General features: G+C 40.1%; 2 protein-coding genes across 4 annotated transcripts; one reads left to right on the top strand and one right to left on the bottom strand.

Annotated features, from left to right (window-relative positions):
- Nucleotides 1-1017: 1017 nt before the first annotated feature.
- Nucleotides 1018-4490, top strand: LOC113019487 (uncharacterized). 2 transcript variants are annotated; one of them, XM_080293943.1, is made up of 8 exons: nt 1018-1181; nt 1781-1823; nt 1918-2027; nt 2623-2774; nt 2877-2997; nt 3172-3279; nt 3360-3409; nt 4401-4490. In XM_080293943.1, exons 1-8 carry the CDS (start codon nt 1167-1169, stop codon nt 4420-4422), a joined length of 621 nt encoding a protein of 206 aa, XP_080150069.1. In that variant the 5' UTR covers nt 1018-1166; the 3' UTR covers nt 4423-4490. The 2 variants fall into 2 exon arrangements, with proteins under 2 accessions (XP_080150069.1, XP_026019031.1); XM_026163246.2 differs by having other exon boundaries at nt 2874-2997.
- A 1071-nt stretch (nt 4491-5561) lies between these two features.
- Nucleotides 5562-14360, bottom strand: sgms2b (sphingomyelin synthase 2b). Of its 2 annotated transcripts, none has more exons than XM_026163225.2 (7): nt 14238-14360; nt 9466-10200; nt 8552-8669; nt 8413-8470; nt 7507-7602; nt 7176-7342; nt 5562-6632 (listed from the first exon to the last, which is right to left on the bottom strand). In XM_026163225.2, exons 2-7 carry the CDS (start codon nt 9981-9983, stop codon nt 6459-6461), a joined length of 1131 nt encoding a protein of 376 aa, XP_026019010.1. In that variant the 5' UTR covers nt 9984-10200; nt 14238-14360; the 3' UTR covers nt 5562-6458. The 2 variants fall into 2 exon arrangements, with proteins under 2 accessions (XP_026019010.1, XP_026019011.1); XM_026163226.2 differs by having other exon boundaries at nt 14248-14357.
- Nucleotides 14361-18377: the final 4017 nt, after the last annotated feature.

Raw genomic sequence — 18377 nt, 5'->3', positions numbered from 1 at the left:
TGAACTAATCATTTGGTTGGGATGTGTTGACCTAGAGTGATATCTAAAACTTGCAGGATGGGCCCTTGAGGGCTGGAGTTCCCCACCACCCTGCATTGTTCCCCCCATCCCTCAACTCTTTTTCCTGTGAACACTTTCCTGACGAGCTGCACACATCTAATGTGTTTTACCCATGTGAAAAATAAATAAATTTATTCATACACTGCATGAATATATGTTAAAATCTCAAGTGACACAAAAAGAATAATACACTACGCGACGCTATCACATCACTATCACATTACCAATGCTGGCATCAGCTTTAACCTAGCCCTTGGCCTTTGGGGGGAGTTGTGCTTTCACTAAAATCTGTTTTAAACAATATGTGTTGGATATATTACTAAAACAAAAAAAATATGCCTCATTATTTCCTTTGATGGTTTCTATTGGTGATAATTTAATCGGACACATCACAGCAAAACACTTCTGACAGTTGTGCCAGCAAAGCCAGAGGGATCCTCACCCCTGACACCAACACTGAACCTGGGGGTGCCAGAGAGGGAGGAGTCAAGGGTCGTGGTGAAATACAAAAGAGGATTATATCTGAGTGTTCGTGCACAAAAATGTTCTAAATATAAATGTTTTTTATTGTTAATGGAACGTATTGTGTGGGCATTTCTAGGGCCTGCAAATGTAAATTTAAAAAAAAAGAGTGAAATTGAAAAAACAAAACTGTTTTCCTGTGAAAAACTAACAGTTTAATATCTTAAGGAAATACTTTTCGTCCTGTTTTGGCAGTTTCGATTTATGAAGTAGACTGATGAAAGACAGTATTATGGCCACAGGAATAAAGAGCTCAACCAGCCCCGACTCTCAGGTGATTGAGGTTGTAGATGGTTTACAATCTGAACATTTGGGGGGTTTTGTGGGTGTAGAAGAGAAAACTATGAGGAGAGCACTGGAAGAACCTGAGGGAAGAAAATAGCTGTTTGTTGGGGGGTGGGGAGGTCGAGGGGTTTATAAACATCATGGACACGAGTTCATCTCTACAGTAGAGATGAATCACACTCAAAGACTGTCCTGCCACTCTTCTCCGTGCTAACATCTGAATTATCCACAAATCTCTAAATCTACTTTTACTTTAGGTTTCTTTCATATATTCCCTCCTTACAGTCAAGGACAGACAGATGCCCGGCATAGAGGTAAGTATTCATTCTAGTGATTATTGTTATTATTGGATTTTTAATTGAATTATATCAAAGGATATCATGGGTGTATTACCGGCTCTTTGGTCCTTATTTGGGGAAACTGTTGTACGGTAAAGTCATTGTCATAAATAGTCATATTGATATCACATAAATACAAGTTAATTTCTACAAAACTTATTAATTTAACTTCATTTTATTGTAAAGTAAAAAAAATATGTTTTTTATGTTTTGAATGGTAAATTTCATCATAGTCGTCTTTTAAAATTAAGATTTTCATCTACAAATGATAACAGTTTGGTAAATAAAGATATTCATGGCAACTCAATGACTTTTAGAGCAAATATAAATGTAACTAAAATAACAATAAAACAGTTTTAACAGACGAAAGTAAACAGAGTAAAAGTGTCAATCAAATGTAAGTGCTTATAAAGCGCTTTTGTGTTGACAGTTACATATTAATGATAGAGAAATAACCAGTAAATGATCATTTGTAATATATAGTGTAATGCATGCTAAGATGATAATGAAATGTACATTTATTCATTCTGACTGCCTGAGTCACTGTAAACTGTGGATTATTGATCTTATTTCAGGAGATGGGACTAAATCCAAACTCTGCAGGGCTGAGCTGTGGCGGTAAAAATCAATAAACATAGATAAAAGTAAGACCATCAAAAAATACATTTTCTGACAACATTCGAAAGTGATTTGTTTCCTTCTTCTGTTTCAGTTAAACTGCAGGCGTACGACTGGTGGCCAGCTGAGCAGCAGCAGAATCTCAATACGACCAGCAGGGGGCAAAATAACACGCCACAGACTCAAAGCACTGCTGCTGATACTGTGAGTGTTTTTATCCCCATCTGTTCACACTGTCAGGATGAGGCCTCGATTCACTTCTGATGAGGTGTGTGTGTGTGTGTGTGTGTGTGTGTGTGTGTGTGTGTGTGTGTGTGTGTGTGTGTGTGTGTGTGTGTGTGTTGAAACCTTCCCTTAAAGCCAGTATGTTCCCTTTCTAACAGAATCAGTGTTAAATGCAGTCCAGGCTCGGGGTCCACTGTCCCCAGGCTGTTTTAATGTGCCTGATGTGTTGAACACACTGTGTTCAACACATCAGGCACATGGGAAAAAGCTACAAGCTGCTGCTTTCTGTTTCTATTACGATCAAGACTGAGACACCAGGAAATTGCTGGGCAGAGATCAGCAGCCTCGAGGAAGCTGGGAGTGAAGCACCGATAATACACAAAAGGAAATAAATGTATTCATTATACTAGTGAACATCCTGTTACCTGCCATTTAAATTAAACCATCCATTTTCTCAACTATAAATAAATTAATAGTACAATAAATTATTTAAAATAAACTTTTTCGGATTTGTAATCGTTCAATTTCTTTTTTTAAACTAAATGTTTGAGCCTCTCTCCTTGTCTCTCTGCAGTCCGTCCATCCTCTCGTTCCTCTCCTCCTCTACAGCGACAGACACTTCCCCTCTTCCTCTCTGTACAGCCAGCCAATCAGCGCTGCTGCTGCCCAGCAGGTCTCCGCCCAGTCCGGGCAGCACGCCTGTTACCACAGCAACAGTGCCTTCAGGTGAGTTTGTGGTGGGTTACTAAAGTTGAGCAGTGCTTCTGATGGAAACCAGTGGTGTGAATGAACACTCTGTGCGCTCGTGCCTCTCGCCCTCGGCAGCAGGCAGCCTGTGAAGAAGCCTCTGAACGCCTTCATGCTCTACATGAAGGAGATGAGACACAAAGTGCTGCAGGAAGGCCAGGAGAGAGAGAGCGCCGCCATCAACCGCATCCTGGGCCGCAGGGTGAGAAGCCTGATGATGTCAGAGTGACGCAGGAGCAGGGCAACACAAACACAGTTTCAAAGGGTTTCTTTGGTTGCTGGCTGATGTAGCCCTTTTCACCATTTTTAATGTTTGATGTTTGATTTATGCAACTCTGAGTTTGTTTAATAAGCACTTCCTGTCTCTGTTCCTCAGTGGCACGCTCTGTCCCACTCCGAGCAGTCCAAATATTACGACCTGGCGCAGAAAGAGAGACTCCTCCACATGCAGCTCTACCCTGGATGGTCTGCCCGGGACAATTACGTATGTTCATTTTATTTATCAGAAATTCTCCCTTTGCATGTCTGTGCCTGAAAGCTTCTGCTTCTTTTTTTAATCTTCAGGGTAAAAGGAAGAGGAAGCAGAGCCAGCAGATATCAGGAAGCACTTCCAGGTCGGGTTTTTTTTAATATCCGTCACTGACAGTCCAGTCATATTCATAAATATAGGACATGATGATATTTGAAGGATTTTGGAATTAGTGTGAGTGAATATATGCCAAAAATTCAAAAAATGTAATACACAAAAATATAAGAATAAAATAGAACAGTGTTTTATTTCCCTTTTTAATAATAAATGTATTTATTTTATCAGTGTGTGCTCAGATATGGAGTTTTATGGGAATATTTTAACTTTAGAAGAAAGTGTGTACTTTATTGTACTTTATTGAGCCCCGTGGGGAAATTGCTCTCTGCATTTAACCCATTCACTCAGTGAAGCAGTGGGCAGCCATTGGGCGCCCGGGGAGCAGTGTGTAGGGACGGTACCTTGCTCAGGGGCACCTCAGGGTAGCTGTTAAGGGGAATCGAACCCCCGACCTTCCGATCATGGGGCAACCACTCTACCTACTGAGCTATCCCTGCCCCTACTTGCCTACACTGAGACTTTTTTAATGTACAGATCCTGATTCTCCCAGTAAAACTTTCAGTTTTATATATTTAACAGTTTTTGAGACATTTGGGAAGTGAGCTGCAGTTATTTTTAAATAAATATATTTAATGGCCAAATAAACAAATAATATTTAAATAAGATTGTTATGACACTATTATTAATTACATACATCAACTGGTTTTAAATAATTTTAATTTTCCAATGGTTTTGTACTAATTACATTGCTTTTGTATTATACTGAGTTTGCTTTCAGTCAGTGAGCACCTGTCTGTACGTGGAAACGAATAATAAACACTGGCATTTACACACCAGGGGGCGCTGCAGAGAAGTGTTAATAATTAACCTAAAGTTTCTTTAAACTATAAAAGTGATACACTGGGGTTTAGTATGAAATAATTACTGTGAATAAACTCATAAAAGCTGAGATTTTAACCACGTGTGTAAAACTATTTTCTGTGAAATACATACAAATCTTTTCTGTTTGTTTACTGCAGCTGGACTCTGAATGCTGGATGAGAGCTCTGAAGGGGGGGGATAATCAGACAATGACAAACAACTACAATGTAATAAAACAGCATGTGTGACTTTTCTGTCTGCGTGTTTGATTCTTTGGCTGTGAACTCCTCCTACACGATGAGGAGTGGTGGTATATCTTAGGTTAATCATCATAGCACCTAACTAAATGTAGTTTATCAGTATGTCAACAGCACGAACAGACCAAACAACACCACTATGGGCATGTAGCAGTAACATTATTGTGTATGCAGGCTTATTGGGGCTACCCAAAACTTTAAAATAGTCAAAATTAAAATAAATCCTCAGATTTTTTTTAATTGAAACCCACTGAGAAAATGACTTGAATCCTTATGAAATGACTGCTCAACTTACCTACTTTTTATCTCTGCTTAAACTGTTAAGTAGTTTAATTTGTCCCAAAAAGTGGACGTAGTGTTTTCAGTGAGAGAAACGCTTTGTCAGAAGGAATAAACTTTCTGAGATTTCCTTACGTGGATGATGGTGAAGATTCATCAATACACTTTCATTCGTATTTTCCAATCTTAAATCTTTATCTTAAGTTATGATCGTTACACGCTAAACAATAATGTCACTAAACAAACAACCTCTGCAATCTTTTCCTGAAAGATTTATGACTTTACAGCTGATAACTGCCTAGTTCGCATATTATTAAGTTTTTATTTTAACTTAAAAGCCATGACGGTCAGAACAATTAACACTGATATCACAACACAACAACTCAGTTCTTCCTGATACTGCAATGCTGGTTTTGTGACTTACAGAGAATAAATAAATATAACAAAACTTTTTAGAACAAGTCCTAAGCCAAATCTGGATGAAAACATGATAAAAATTGAAATGACAAGCATTCACATGGAATTTACTTTCACATTTTTGACACGTCTGAGGCTTCTTTTGTTCAGTTTTGCAGCATTTTCACGAGTAACCTACAGTTTATTTAAGGTGACAGAAGAAAAGAAAAAAATACAGCTGACAAACAGTTGGCCAAAAGAAAGTGGACATTTAAGGATGTGGGTCTTAAAGAGACAGGAGCTTTTTTTTCCTCCAGAGAAGATGTATATGTGAATTGTATGTAGTAGTTCATCTTTAAAACAGAAATATTTAACCATAGTAAACAGTTCTGTGCTCAAAATAAGTCTTTTATTATCAAAGCAAACGTGTGATTGTGGCAGTGTGTTCAAGTCAACATTGGAAAAATGTGAAGAAACATGTTTATAAAACTGTGGAGCTTTCTGGCACAACGACCTTCATTATTAATGCTAGGTACATTAGGTAGAATCAAAGTTTGCAGTAAGGTTTTCTTTCACTGATTGATATGGCATTTAAAAAACAAAAAACACCCACCATTAACTCAGTGCCTTAACACTTAACATTAAGACTTGAAAATATAACTTAAACAACAACAACAACAATCAAGAACATAAAGCTACAAAAACAAATTAATTGACACTGATGAGGACCCACCTGGAGCTAGCACTGAGAATTTGAAGTCAAACCACTTTAAACCACCACAGCCAGAAGGAACTGTAATACTTAAGGGTTTAGTTTATTTTGTGTTAGGTTGCACATCCAGAAACAACAACACGGCTAGTTTAGATTTAGTCTTTTTTTACCATTTGTATGTGCAGCTTCATTTTCCTTAAGTATATCCCAAAGATATAATTAACACAGTTAGCAACAATCCAGACTGAAAAATACAACACAGCTTAGAAGTTTAGCTTTGGCACCACTCTCAGACTAGCTTACAAAAAAATAGTGTCTTTTCTTGTTGGCAGGTTTACGTCATGGATGCTGAAGACATTAAAAATGTTGTTTCTGATAAAGAGCAAGAGCTAATAATGTAAACGCACCGTCTCTTCCTCCTGTGAGTCCTCAGTACAAAAAATGCTGATTCCAATAAATAACCTGAAGGTAGAGTCTCATGTCCACCTCTGTCCATCCGTCCTCTTCAGGAGTCAGGGAGGACAGATGCTGCTGTCATCAGGTGACTTATCTCCCCTCCTCTTTGTCCTCACTTAATTATCATACCTGTCCACTATACTGTATCTCCGTCTGCATGAGGTAGTAGGGATGGGCACTGGCCACCCAAACTCAACGGGAACAGTAGCCTTGACGTTCCCTTCCAGGAATTTGAAGATCCGGTTCCACCAGGTTCTAGTCAGGTACTTGTTGGGTTCCTGATTGTGTACCTGACAGAGCACCACAAGTTAGAAAAGAAGAAACAGTTGTTGTTTTCAGTCAATTTTGAAGTCACTCAGATTTGAACTTGTCCGAGATTTTTAGTAGATGCAGCTATGCTATGAGTTTAAAACTCTTTATGTATCTTTATCTTAATGTAATAATACCTGACACAGTGAAATAACAATAGGCCAAAACAAGATGGCCCAACACAAACACATTCCAAACAAAAAGTGTATACAAAAATGTATAACAAATTATATATACTATGTCCTATCGGCCTTCTCATTTAAATTGATTCCTCCATTTCAAATGCTTTCGTTATTCCTGCAAGTGTTTCGTGCTTCATGACTAACATTTTGTTGCCTGCCCATCATGCTGCTGCTGCTTCTCTATTTGTTATGGAGGTGTGTTGGTTTAAAAATGAGATTGTATGTTTTCATCTGGTCTTGTCTGACTAATTGAAGCAGCTGAAAGAATCCTAAAACCCCAGAACACTGAATAAAGCCAGGAGATGGTGTTACGAGGCCATAACTCAGTGTGTGTCTACTCACATGTGATTCCAGCATGGCGTAGTACCACCGGAAGGTCCAGTTGACGACAAAGTATGCAACCACCACATCGATGCTGTAGTGTTCATGGCCGAGGAGGATGCAGATGAGTCCAAATATGCTCAGGAAAAAGCAGAACCAACGATACCACCAGAACCTGGGCGGGCAGTCTGAACACAAACAGGGAATACTAATAAAGCAACATGCACAAATTAGTTTAATACTACGGCTAAGTAGTAAAATCAGGGTAATGTGAAGTTAAGAGTTTATTCGTGATAAGTTGCATATCAATGTGTGTGATCATGTAAAAATAAATAGGTGTGTGGTTACTCACACTCCTTGATGAAGAGGTAGGACAGCCTCAGCATGATGGTGTGACCGCTGTACAAATAGTCTCCACACAAGATGTGAGAGCCGGTCACATTCAAACCTGAAGACACAAAGAAATGCAGCGTTTTATGTTAAATAATTATCACATCCATCCATTCGCTTCCGCTTATCCTTTTCAGGGTCACGGGGGGCGCTGGAGCCTATCCCAGCTGTCATAGGGCAAGAGGCGGGGTACACCCTGGACAGGTCGCCAGTCTGTCGCAGGGCCAACACACAGGGACAGACAACCATTCGCACTCACATTCACTCGCACATTCACACCTAGTGGTAATTTGGATTATCCAATTAACCTATCCCCACAAGCTGCATGTCTTTGAACGGTGGGAGGAAGCCGGAGTACCCGGAGAGAACCCACACAGACATGGGGAGAACATGCAAACTCCACACAGAAAGACCCCGGCCTGATGGTGGAATTGAGCTCAGGACCTTCTTGCTGTGCGGCAACAGTGCTAACCACCGTGCCACCGTGCTGCCCCGTTAAATAATTATATTATATTATATTCATTCATTTCACGTGATTAAGAACGATGCAGAACTTTTAAAGAAACTCTGCACATTAATGTTGAGTGGACTCGTTTTCTAATGTAACCTTAGCTAATGTTGATAATTGTTGGTGGTGGGAACGAGGCTCCCTGGTGTGAGTGAGCATAAATGTTACATCAGTACTCCTTCTGCATGAATAAAACCCACTGATGATCAATCTCAGATGCCCTAATCTCCGCTGTGTATGCCACAGTGCAATGCAGCAGTGTCCGGTGCTTGAATACACTAGTGTTTCCTGTGAGTCAGTGTTCAGCTACAAGCCAAATACTAAACACTTACTGTACATATTTTATAAATCTAGTTTTACCTCCTCCTGAGACCATCCGGATAATCCGCCACATTTTCTCCGTCACATTGTCGTAGAGCTGCATGGACAGGACAAACGATCTTTAACTGAAGAAGGGCGACTAGTGAACAGGTGAGTACTTAGGTGCACCTTTACATACCTTTGGAGCGCACTCTAAGTGTTTTCCAGGTACCGGCAGGGTGGTGATGTACATGGTGATGCAGCGATACAGGTAGAGCGTTGCAATCATGAAGAAACACCGCCGAGCCACGATCGCTCTGCAGACAATAAATGGTAAATGGTAAATGGCCTGCATTTGTATAGCGCTTTTCTAGTCCATAGGACCCCAAAGCGCTTTACACTACATTCAGTCATTCACCCATTCACACACACATTCACACACTGGCGATAGCAAGCTACATTGTAGCCACAGCTGCCCTGGGGCGCACTGACAGAGGCGATAACATAATAACATAAAAGTGTTTTTTCAGTGAGATTCCAATCCGTGTGTCAAAGGACAGTTTGGCAAGAAACGGAACCCCGTTCACAGCTGAATGAGACAAAGCACTAAGTAACCCCGGGGACAACTGGGGGAACACTGTATATAAGAACCAGTCCATTTATTAAGTACTGCAAAAATCTGAGGGAGAAATAAAATTGACTACAACAGAGAGTGGGGACCCAAGATGGAAAACTCCCAGCATTTTATGTGTTTCTAACACAACCACGAGGTAATTAAACATAATTCACTAGCATAACCAGAAATGCTGACAATAACAACAAGTTAGGAATTAGTGACGTGCCTTTGCCACAGATCAAAACACCTTTGCGATCAGGAGATGTGGGAAAACTTTCTCTGTCGGAAAATCCCTGTAGTGATTGTTAAATGCACTGGAGCATGCCTCACTAACGCTCCGTCAACTACAATTAAACCACGTAATGCATGACACTGTGAAACTCGTGCTCTGCAAGAATGTGAGTTTAAAAGATCACACTGACGTTTACTCCATAAGGGAGGGGAATTGGGCTTGGGTGCAGTACGAGTGTTAGTACACCTTCAATCCTTAGTATTACCTGTGTTTAAGTGCCAGCCACTGGACGAGCCACAATCCACAGAGAGTCAAGCCACAGGCCTCTGTTGCTTTGAAGGCCCAGGGCACTCTGTCAATGTAGTCGAAGAACTTGTCAGGAAGCGGCGGAATCACAGATTTGTCAGGCACCCGTTCATGGATGATAACGATTATGACAGCGTTGAAGACGAGGGCGAAGAAGGCGTAGATAAAGGACACGCCCGTTTTCCACCACTCTTTAGGGAGAGGGTCGTCGGACTCCTTGGTGATCTTGTCGTAGTTGCAGCGTTGCTGTATCTTGTTGCACAGCGAGTTTATCAGCTGGTTCTCTTTCAGCACTTCAGTAATTTTTCTGCGCCTGCCTTTGCCGTCACCATCGAGAACATCCTCAGAATGAGGTGTCCGGGAGATTTGGTGAGTATGGTTGGGCACCTTCGTAGACTGAGGAGGTGAAGGCGGATCTGTCGAAATCACCTCTATGCAGTTTTTATCATCTTCCTGGATCAGTTCTGATGCTGCCATTGAAGTCTTTGGCAAATAAGTTCTCTGATTTATGTGAAAAAGTTTAATGAGTTCTTTGATCACTCACAAGAGTGAGCTTCTGTGTCAATAATGAAGAAGTCCGACTGTCAGCAGCGATTGAGCTCCTTGGTCTGCAAACCATTTGGTATTAACGACAGAGCAGCGATCTTCAGTATTTGCAGTGACGTCACAGAGAAAGCAGGTGACCGGCATAAACCTGAAAAAAAGAAGACCATGAGTAAAAAAAAATAACTACAACTACAACTCTGTTATGAGTTATCAGTAAGGATCTTATATAGACTCGCATTAGTACACCTACATAACCCAAACAGTTTCACTACGTCGTACATCTGCAGTGACATAACGTAAGTTACAAAAACAGAAACTAAGATAGACATTGCATGTTGAGCGTGTCAGAATCAGATTACATTAGAGTTTAGATAACAATAATCAGATGAACTTACAGCATCTGCCCTTCTCATCCATCAGATAAAGTTTTTCAGCTGAATCTTCAGAACAACGATGAGTTTCAAGAACTCTCCTTTCACTCACTGAGTATCACGCTACACCTGCAGTGTGGGTTTGTCTTATATTAGCGGCATCACCATTAGCCCAGATCTTTACTAAACTGCATAAAGTGAAAATTGTACTTTTTCATTAGACCTACTCCATAACCTCAGCCCAGAAACCGGTCTTGTATTGACACTACAAATTTCTCTCTGCTTCTTTTTCTGCTGCCATTTCTCAAATCGACTGGAAGTGCACGGATCAACTTAAAAAGACGAACTCCGCTGCCAGTTCTTGCTTTGGTGGTGAAATTGAAATAGTCACACTGGCAACACTATCAGCTGCTTGTGTGGAGGATCTACATGTGTTCAACACAGAAGTGCAGATTAATCTTTAAATGCATTGTTGTACAACACAGGTACTCATTCTGGTCTCCCTTACAACTCAAGTCCCCAAAATACTGGTAATACCAGCTCGCACACTATCATGTAACTCTCTTAAAAGCAGACCTTTACCATCCATTCATCCAACCTTTTTCTGTTTATCCATTTCAGGGTCACAGCAAGTCATTCTGGTCCCTCTTAGGACATTAAGTCCTCACAGAGTGACTGTAGACAGACTTACGTCCCCACAATGTCAGTAATACTGGTATACACACACCTACACCCGGAAGCCCACATGACTCCAGAGAATTTGGCCTTTAGTAACCTGAGGATGACACTCCCTGCAAAGCCAACACGCCCACACAAACACAGTGTGTGAACCCACAGCTGCTGACACGTTCTGACAGCATGCCACCTGGGACAGACACCGCCATTTCAAGTCTTCACCTTCAGGATCAGTATCTGCTGATAATGTGCTGATAAACCTCCCACGCCCTTCCTCGTTCAAGAAGCAAGGCGTGGTTTGACAAATAACAAAATGATCATTAAACTTCAGTTTAAAAACATAAAAACTGGGCCAGCATTAGAAACGAACATGACTATTCAATGAATCCAAGTTCATAGTTTGATACTGACTTACATGTTATTTGAAATTATAAGGATTTATTCATCGACTTCTAAAATAAAATGTGCACTTGTAAACCCACTGCTGATAAATTCCTCCTGAGTGTGTTGCCTTTCTACCAACACTTCACACAGGAGTGCATGTCTGACATCACCTGTGTGTGAGCATCACCATGTGAATGTTTTCTAACCAGTCTCACCCGACAGAATTACTCAGGCAAGACGTTTCCATGAAAATAAACTGTTCACAGCTGTATGAAAGATGCTAAATGATAATTAGTTAGTTTTAAGCTTGAAAAGTTGAACTTTTTTTTAGAAAAAAAAGTAGTAAAGTAGAAAAAGTTGAATATAATACAATAAAGTGATTCTATAAAGTGACTACAGCTGTCATTGCAGTTTCTAGGTCCCCAGCCCCAGTTAGCAGCTGGTGGCACTGTAACATATTTGAAATGATAACTGTGTTTATAGAATACATTTAACTGTGTAGCACTTCTGTCACCAACCAGTAAGATTTAAGCATCCAGTTGAACATCCCACACCCCTGATACTTTTAGGGAACCAATCATGTTGCGAAAAACAAAAACCCTAAAGAAAAAAAAAAAAGAGTAACTGTGTCCCTACGAACAGCAAATACAGAAAAATCCAAATAACTACCTTTTCATACTTTGTCCCAAACACAACTCCTGCTGCCCACCATCAGCTGCTCTGCCCTGAATGAACCTTTATTTGCTTTTCTGCTCCCGTTTGGTTTCATTTTAGCGTCATTGTGTCAAAAGCTCCACTTTCTGCCCTGAACTGGCAGAAAAGTGGCCTCTGCTCAGCTACCAAGCTACATCCTGTTTACAGAGCAGCAGAAACGAAGTCTAATCGAGTTACAGGCATGAGAATTCAATTTCACCAAGTTAGAGCTGATTCATTAACCCAGGACACACGAGTTTTACACTGCTGCAAAGCGCCCAACTTACCTCACTGAGATAGTAAGATAAAGAATATTTTCATCTTTCACTCACCAGAGAATGTGTTTAGCCAAAAAAAAGCACAAAATTCAGTCACAAGGATTTAAAACAGAACCAATGGTCACACTGTGAGAAGAGCAGGCTTCATAACAGCCTATGTACTCACTGAAATGTCAAATGAGTAAACTTACCATCGTTTAAACAAATAAAAGTAACACAAATACGTAATATTGTAATATAGTGTTATAGAAAACACATAAATAACCTCATTAATGTGCTGGAACTGATAAATACAGTCACATTTCTATCAGACTTATTTGTCTGACCAGCTGATTAATGATTCATTTGTTTTTAGAGCAACATAATGTTTACAGTCACTGGCCACTTTTTTTTTTTTTTTTTTTTAGGTACACCTGATAAATTGCTCATGACTTTGAATGTGACATTGCTGTTTATGCAAGATGGGCTGATCTGCTGGGATTTTCACACATTTAGCATTTATGAATGCATGCAACATGTGGAACCTTGAAGAAGATAGGCTGCAGCAGCAGAAAACCACACAGGGCACCGCTCCTGTCAGCTAAGAACGGGAATCTGAGGCTACTTTTCGATGGTACGGTCGGAATATGGGGTGAACAACAGGAAAGCGTGGACCCATCCAGCCTTATATCAACAGTTTAGGCTCCTAATGGTGTGATTTGGTATGGGGCACAGCTTGCTTGGCACACTTTGGGCCCCTTATAATCCAATGAGCATCATGTAAACACTACAGCTTACCTGACCATGTCCATCCTTTTATGACGATGGCTGCTTCCAGCAGGAAAACACACTGTGTTACAAAGCTTAAATCATCTCAAACTTCTTTCATTCCAACTTACTGTACTCAGATGGTCTGCACAATTACCAGATCTCCATCTAACAGAGCACCTTTGGGATGTGCAGCCAAATAAATCTGCACCAACTGTGTGAAGCTAAATGTCCTCCTTGAATCTGTGCCACAAGGAACTTATGGCAAAAAGGAGTCCAGCCTGGTATCTGTTAAAGTGGCTAGAGAGACAAGCTGGAAGTATTGTACTGATACCTGCCAATTAATCCTTTATACCAGCTGAATTAAACACAATGAAAACACATCTAATATGCAAGCGTTGAATCAAAGACTCAACAGAAAGGCAGGAATGACATGTTTAAAAATGTGCCACAAAACAGCAAACAGCCACGAACTTTGAGTTAACTTTCTGCTAATTAATGACTTATTAGCCAATCAACAACTGATCGATTAATTAGTCTGAAAATCCCATTAGCACAACATTAACAAAAGTAAGAAGGAAGTAATTTTAAGCTTTACTTTGATAAACAGAAGTTAAAATTAGTTCACGTTAAATAATTTCCAGCAACTAAAAACAAACGTTTCGTGACTCTTTGACGAGTCTGATATCGATTAACTGGCTTATCATTTAAAAGGTGTTTGAACCCCACTCTCTGATAGAACAAGTACAAATTCACACAAAAAAAATGGTGTGAACATGTCAAAACCGTGAAAACCTACTCCGATTTAACGTTAAAAGTTACATTTCGTGTCCACGGCTTCGGTAAGCCAGTGTACGTCTCACATTTTAACTGGTGCAACGTAAACAGGAACTCAAACACACCTGTCGGAAGGTGCACGCGCGTTTCCCGTTCGTTTTAGGTATAAAACAGGTTAAAACAATTGTTAAAAAAGTTTTAACAAAAGAAAAACAAAACTGCAGTTTGTGCGCGCGAAGACGGACAAAAACAAGACTAACTTTTTGTCACCTTTCCTTCCACTTTTTCACCTCCTCCTGTTCCTCCTCTTCCGTCTCCTGGTTAAGTGACACCAAGGTTCATCTGCACGAGCCTCTCTGTGCTGGTGAGAAACTGCGCCCCGCCTCCACATGTCCCTCGTTTGACTCCAAATATGGTGATGCTGCTTCCGCCTGCATCGCGCCTGCACCGCTGACTCAACTCGAAACGGGCCGTGACTCACCTGAGATCGACTTCTCTCGCGGGACCTTCCGTCAAACGGAGAGCAGCTCGTTTTTACCAGAAAAGTTACAAATAATAAAACTAAAAATAAACATTTACAGCTTGACAGAATCAAAGTTGTGATGATGAGAAAAAGAATGAGGCTACCAATGAAACATTTTTCATTTCCTAATTAGGTAATGAATGAAGGCGATATTTGTCTAAGTGATGTCAGCATTCCTAACACCTCAGGTATGCAGGTAAAGAAACAAAAGCCGGTCATGGCAGAAAAACAAACATTTAATTCACTGAGTCACTTTTAATCTTGAAGTCAATGATTAAACAATGTAGGGAAAAAAAAGGACTATTTATAGGTTTTATTTTTATAAGTATTAATCGTATATGAATAAATTGACATTGCTATTATTTTAATATAAATCTTTTACACTAATATGTTTTCTGCATGTATTTGGACCAAATTTATACCATAAATCAGAGATGGGAGGGGGGGGGGGGGGGGGTCAGACACATTTAAATCTCTGTGATATCTTAATATAAAAACGTTAAAGAAACTCTCCTTTAGATAATGAAACAAAATCTCTCACTGTGACTTTTTTTAGCTTAAGTTTGTAAGAATATATAAATTACAGAAAAATTTCTGGTAGGTCACAGACACTTTCTGTTAATAAACCTTTTTATGTGTACTCATTGCAAAACCAGTCAACTGTTAGAAACAGTTGCAGAGTGTGCTTTGCAGTTGTTTAGGAATGTGTACGAATAGCCACGGGGAGGTCTTTGAAAAGCTGTAAAATATGAAATCACAGTTAAAAGCCCAAAATGTGTCTTCCTTTACACTTTCAAAAGCTTCCGGTGGGCCTGAGTGGAGTGTGGTCGAGTCTGGCATCTGGGCTTTATGTTTGACACCCTGCCTTAAGTAAATCAGTTTTAAAATATGCATTCAAAAATGAACCATTTTAAAAGTTAGAGGCATATAAATGATAAATACGTCAAAAACACATACATATAATAGGAAAAAAATGTGGATATGGACAATAAGCTAAACTTCGTAAAATTCACAAAAACAATTTGTGAACTGATTAAAGTATTTAGTCAACTCATTTTATTCAGCACATCTAAACAGCAAACACCAAAGTGATGTACAGCATGTAAATATATCAAAATCAATTCATAAAACGATAATCTACAAATTAAAGATGCAAAGATACAAATGAAGTGTTAAGTGCTATCTAATGACAAATAAAAATAAAAATAAAAAAATCAATAAAAAGACTCATTTGAAAAGAGCCATGTTTTAAACCTGCTCTTAAATACTGTTAGTGAGTGAGGTAAGTGACATATCTGAACAGCAAGACACTAAAAACTGAGAATGCTCGCTCAGTTGTACGAGTCAGTTGTATGTGTTAGTCGGGACTCTGCAATTAGTAACAACCTCACCGAGGGGTGTGAGACACTGTACTGTAAGAGATCTGATAAATATTCTGGAGCATACCCAAGCAAGCACTTACATGTGAGTAACCATATTTTAAAATAGATCTCGTACGTCACAGGATGCAAGTGTAACAACATAAAAACAGGCCAATGAAATTATTGTTTTTGTTATTATTATAATTATCATTGTTAGTGATTTATTATTGAAATTGTCTCATTTCTTGTTGGGTTGTAATACCAGATGGTTCCACCAGAGCGAGCTCACTGTTGACTAAAACCAAACACACTGAACTGAATCAGGGGTCCGTTCTTCGTACCTCGCTTACTACATCCAAGATCAAATGACACATCCAAGATCAAATCATCGCGCCAACTTTGAGCTCGCTATTCCGGTTCTCCGAACACACCTGTTGTTGACGATTAGTACAGCTGGATGAAGTAATGTGAGATCACTGGGTGGCTTAAAAGGGGCTACGCATCGATAGTAGAAACATTGATCGGTAACCCTTTGATTGGTCGGCGAAAATGTCGAAGGAGCGCGCTCAGTATTTTTCGGCAGCAGAGCAAGAACTCAAAACGCAAGGGAACACTGCAAAGGCTGCAAAAGCAATGAGAGAGGGCTGGCAGAAAGTTGCTGACATATTACACTCGTAAGTAATTTAATAATAATAATAATAATGGATTGGATTTATATAGCGCTTTTCAAGGCACCCAAAGCGCTTTACAATGCCACTATTCATTCACTCTCACATTCACACACTGGTGGAGGTAAGCTATGGTTGTAGCCACAGCTGCCCTGGGGCAGACTTACAGAAGCGAGGCTGCCATATCGCGCCATCGGCCCCTCTGGCCAACACCAGTAGGCAATAGGGTAAATGTATTATATTACATTACATCATATTACATTATATCCTCTGTCACATTAGAGCCATAACAGAACCCACTAGAACATGGGAACAAGTAAAAGTAAAATATAAGAATATTCTACAGAATGGTAATATTTATCTTATATTGCTTTTAGTCTCTTGAAAAGAGACCCTGAAATAATCTGTTTGTTTGTTTGTTTATAACAGCAACCAAGAAAAGGGCAGAGCAAAAAAAGACGGTGGTGGTCCTGCACCCCCTCGTCAACAAGTTGGTTAAGTAATACCCTCACGGGAAAATCGATATCTCTCTATGAGCACACTGTCGCGCTGAGCTAAAGGATCCTGTCTATCCCGCAATATACGCTGAGTTCTGAAAACTCTCCTTATCAATCTTGCACCTTCGGCAATGGGTGGCTCGCGTACAAACGGACAGGACATGGCTGCGACAGGCTTCCCAAATCCACCTTTGCTTTTATAGCCGTGGTCTCTCATCTTGCTTACATGAAGTAATTTACTATTACTACTCTAAAATATGAATTACATCTGAAATAATCAAATACATGAAATAGAATGATTAATAGTACATTTCCCTTTTTTTAGGAAATGACCTGTATGTATCTCTATGACATCAATAAAAGAATCAAATACTGCATTATCTTTAGTTACATTGATAATATTTATTTATGGAAAAACAGTGGAAAAATATCGCTGTTGCTTTCGTATGAATGACGCGGACATACCTGCGTGGCCGCGATCTAATCCTGTTTACATAAAGTAAACCTGCTCCCGAGCAGGTTTACGCTTACGGATCTGTTGCTATGACAGCAAGTCCCGGATGAGCTTCGGAGAACCGAACGATCCAAGATCACGCGAAATCGTCAACAATCAAATCCAGCTAACTTACTTAGCGAGGTACGAAGAACAGGCCCCAGATCCTCTCAGTATATATACACAGTGACCACAGGGCCAGCTGTTAGAGTTAATATGTTTGTATCTGGAGGTTATTGTCATGGTCCTGAGTCTGAGGACTCAGTGTTTTGTGTTTCCTTATGCTTTTGTTCATTCCGAGTGTGTTTTCTGTTGTGATTTTGCCATTTGTTAGGTTTCTGTTCTTTGCCTGCCTTCTCCCACTTCTCTGTGTTCCCTCTGTCTGTCCATGGTGTTATTGTGTCTGCTCATGAGTCTGCCTGTCAAGTTCAGTGTCCTGTCTGGTTCTCTGTGTCTGTTAGTTTCCTGTTTTATTCTGAAAGTTCATGTCTCATGTCAGTGTGTTCAGTTTTACCTCTCCCCTGTCTCGTTAGCCTAATTGCTCCCAGCTGTGTCTCCCTCCTGTGGCCCATTCCCTGATTACTCCCCGTGTATTTAAGCCCTGTGTTTTCCTGTGCTCTCTGTCGTGTCGTCTGTTTAACTCCATGTCCGTCTGCATCATTCTGTGTAACCCGGTGTTCAGTCTGCATCCCTCCGCCATCTTTCTTTGTGCATTTTGTTCCTCCTCCCGTGCGTGTTTGGTTTAAGTTGAGTTCTTTAGTTTTCCCCAGTTTAGGTTTGTTTTCTCCCCGCTCTGCTCCTCCTGTTTTTGTCACCTTATCACCTCTGTAAATAAACATTCACTCGCACCCCAGCCAG

The sequence above is a fragment of the Astatotilapia calliptera genome, chromosome 3 (assembly GCF_964374335.1).
Source record: "Astatotilapia calliptera chromosome 3, fAstCal68.1, whole genome shotgun sequence".
Lineage (NCBI taxonomy): Eukaryota > Metazoa > Chordata > Actinopteri > Cichliformes > Cichlidae > Astatotilapia > Astatotilapia calliptera.
The sequence above is the reverse complement of the archived record's forward strand: the minus strand, read 5'-3'. Positions and strand labels throughout refer to the sequence as shown.

Coding starts and splice junctions, on each gene's coding strand:
- LOC113019487 (XM_026163246.2), top strand. Junction 1,824..1,917: donor TGCAGGGCTGAGCTGTGGCG/GTAAAAATCAAT, acceptor CTTCTGTTTCAG/TTAAACTGCAGGCGTACGAC. Junction 3,280..3,359: donor GGTCTGCCCGGGACAATTAC/GTATGTTCATTT, acceptor TTTAATCTTCAG/GGTAAAAGGAAGAGGAAGCA.
- sgms2b (XM_026163225.2), bottom strand. CDS start 9,983: ATGGCAGCATCAGAACTGATCCAGGAAGATGATAAAAACTGCATAGAG. Junction 8,471..8,551: donor ACTTAGAGTGCGCTCCAAAG/GTATGTAAAGGT, acceptor CTGTCCATGCAG/CTCTACGACAATGTGACGGA. Junction 7,603..8,412: donor CCGGATGGTCTCAGGAGGAG/GTAAAACTAGAT, acceptor TTGTGTCTTCAG/GTTTGAATGTGACCGGCTCT.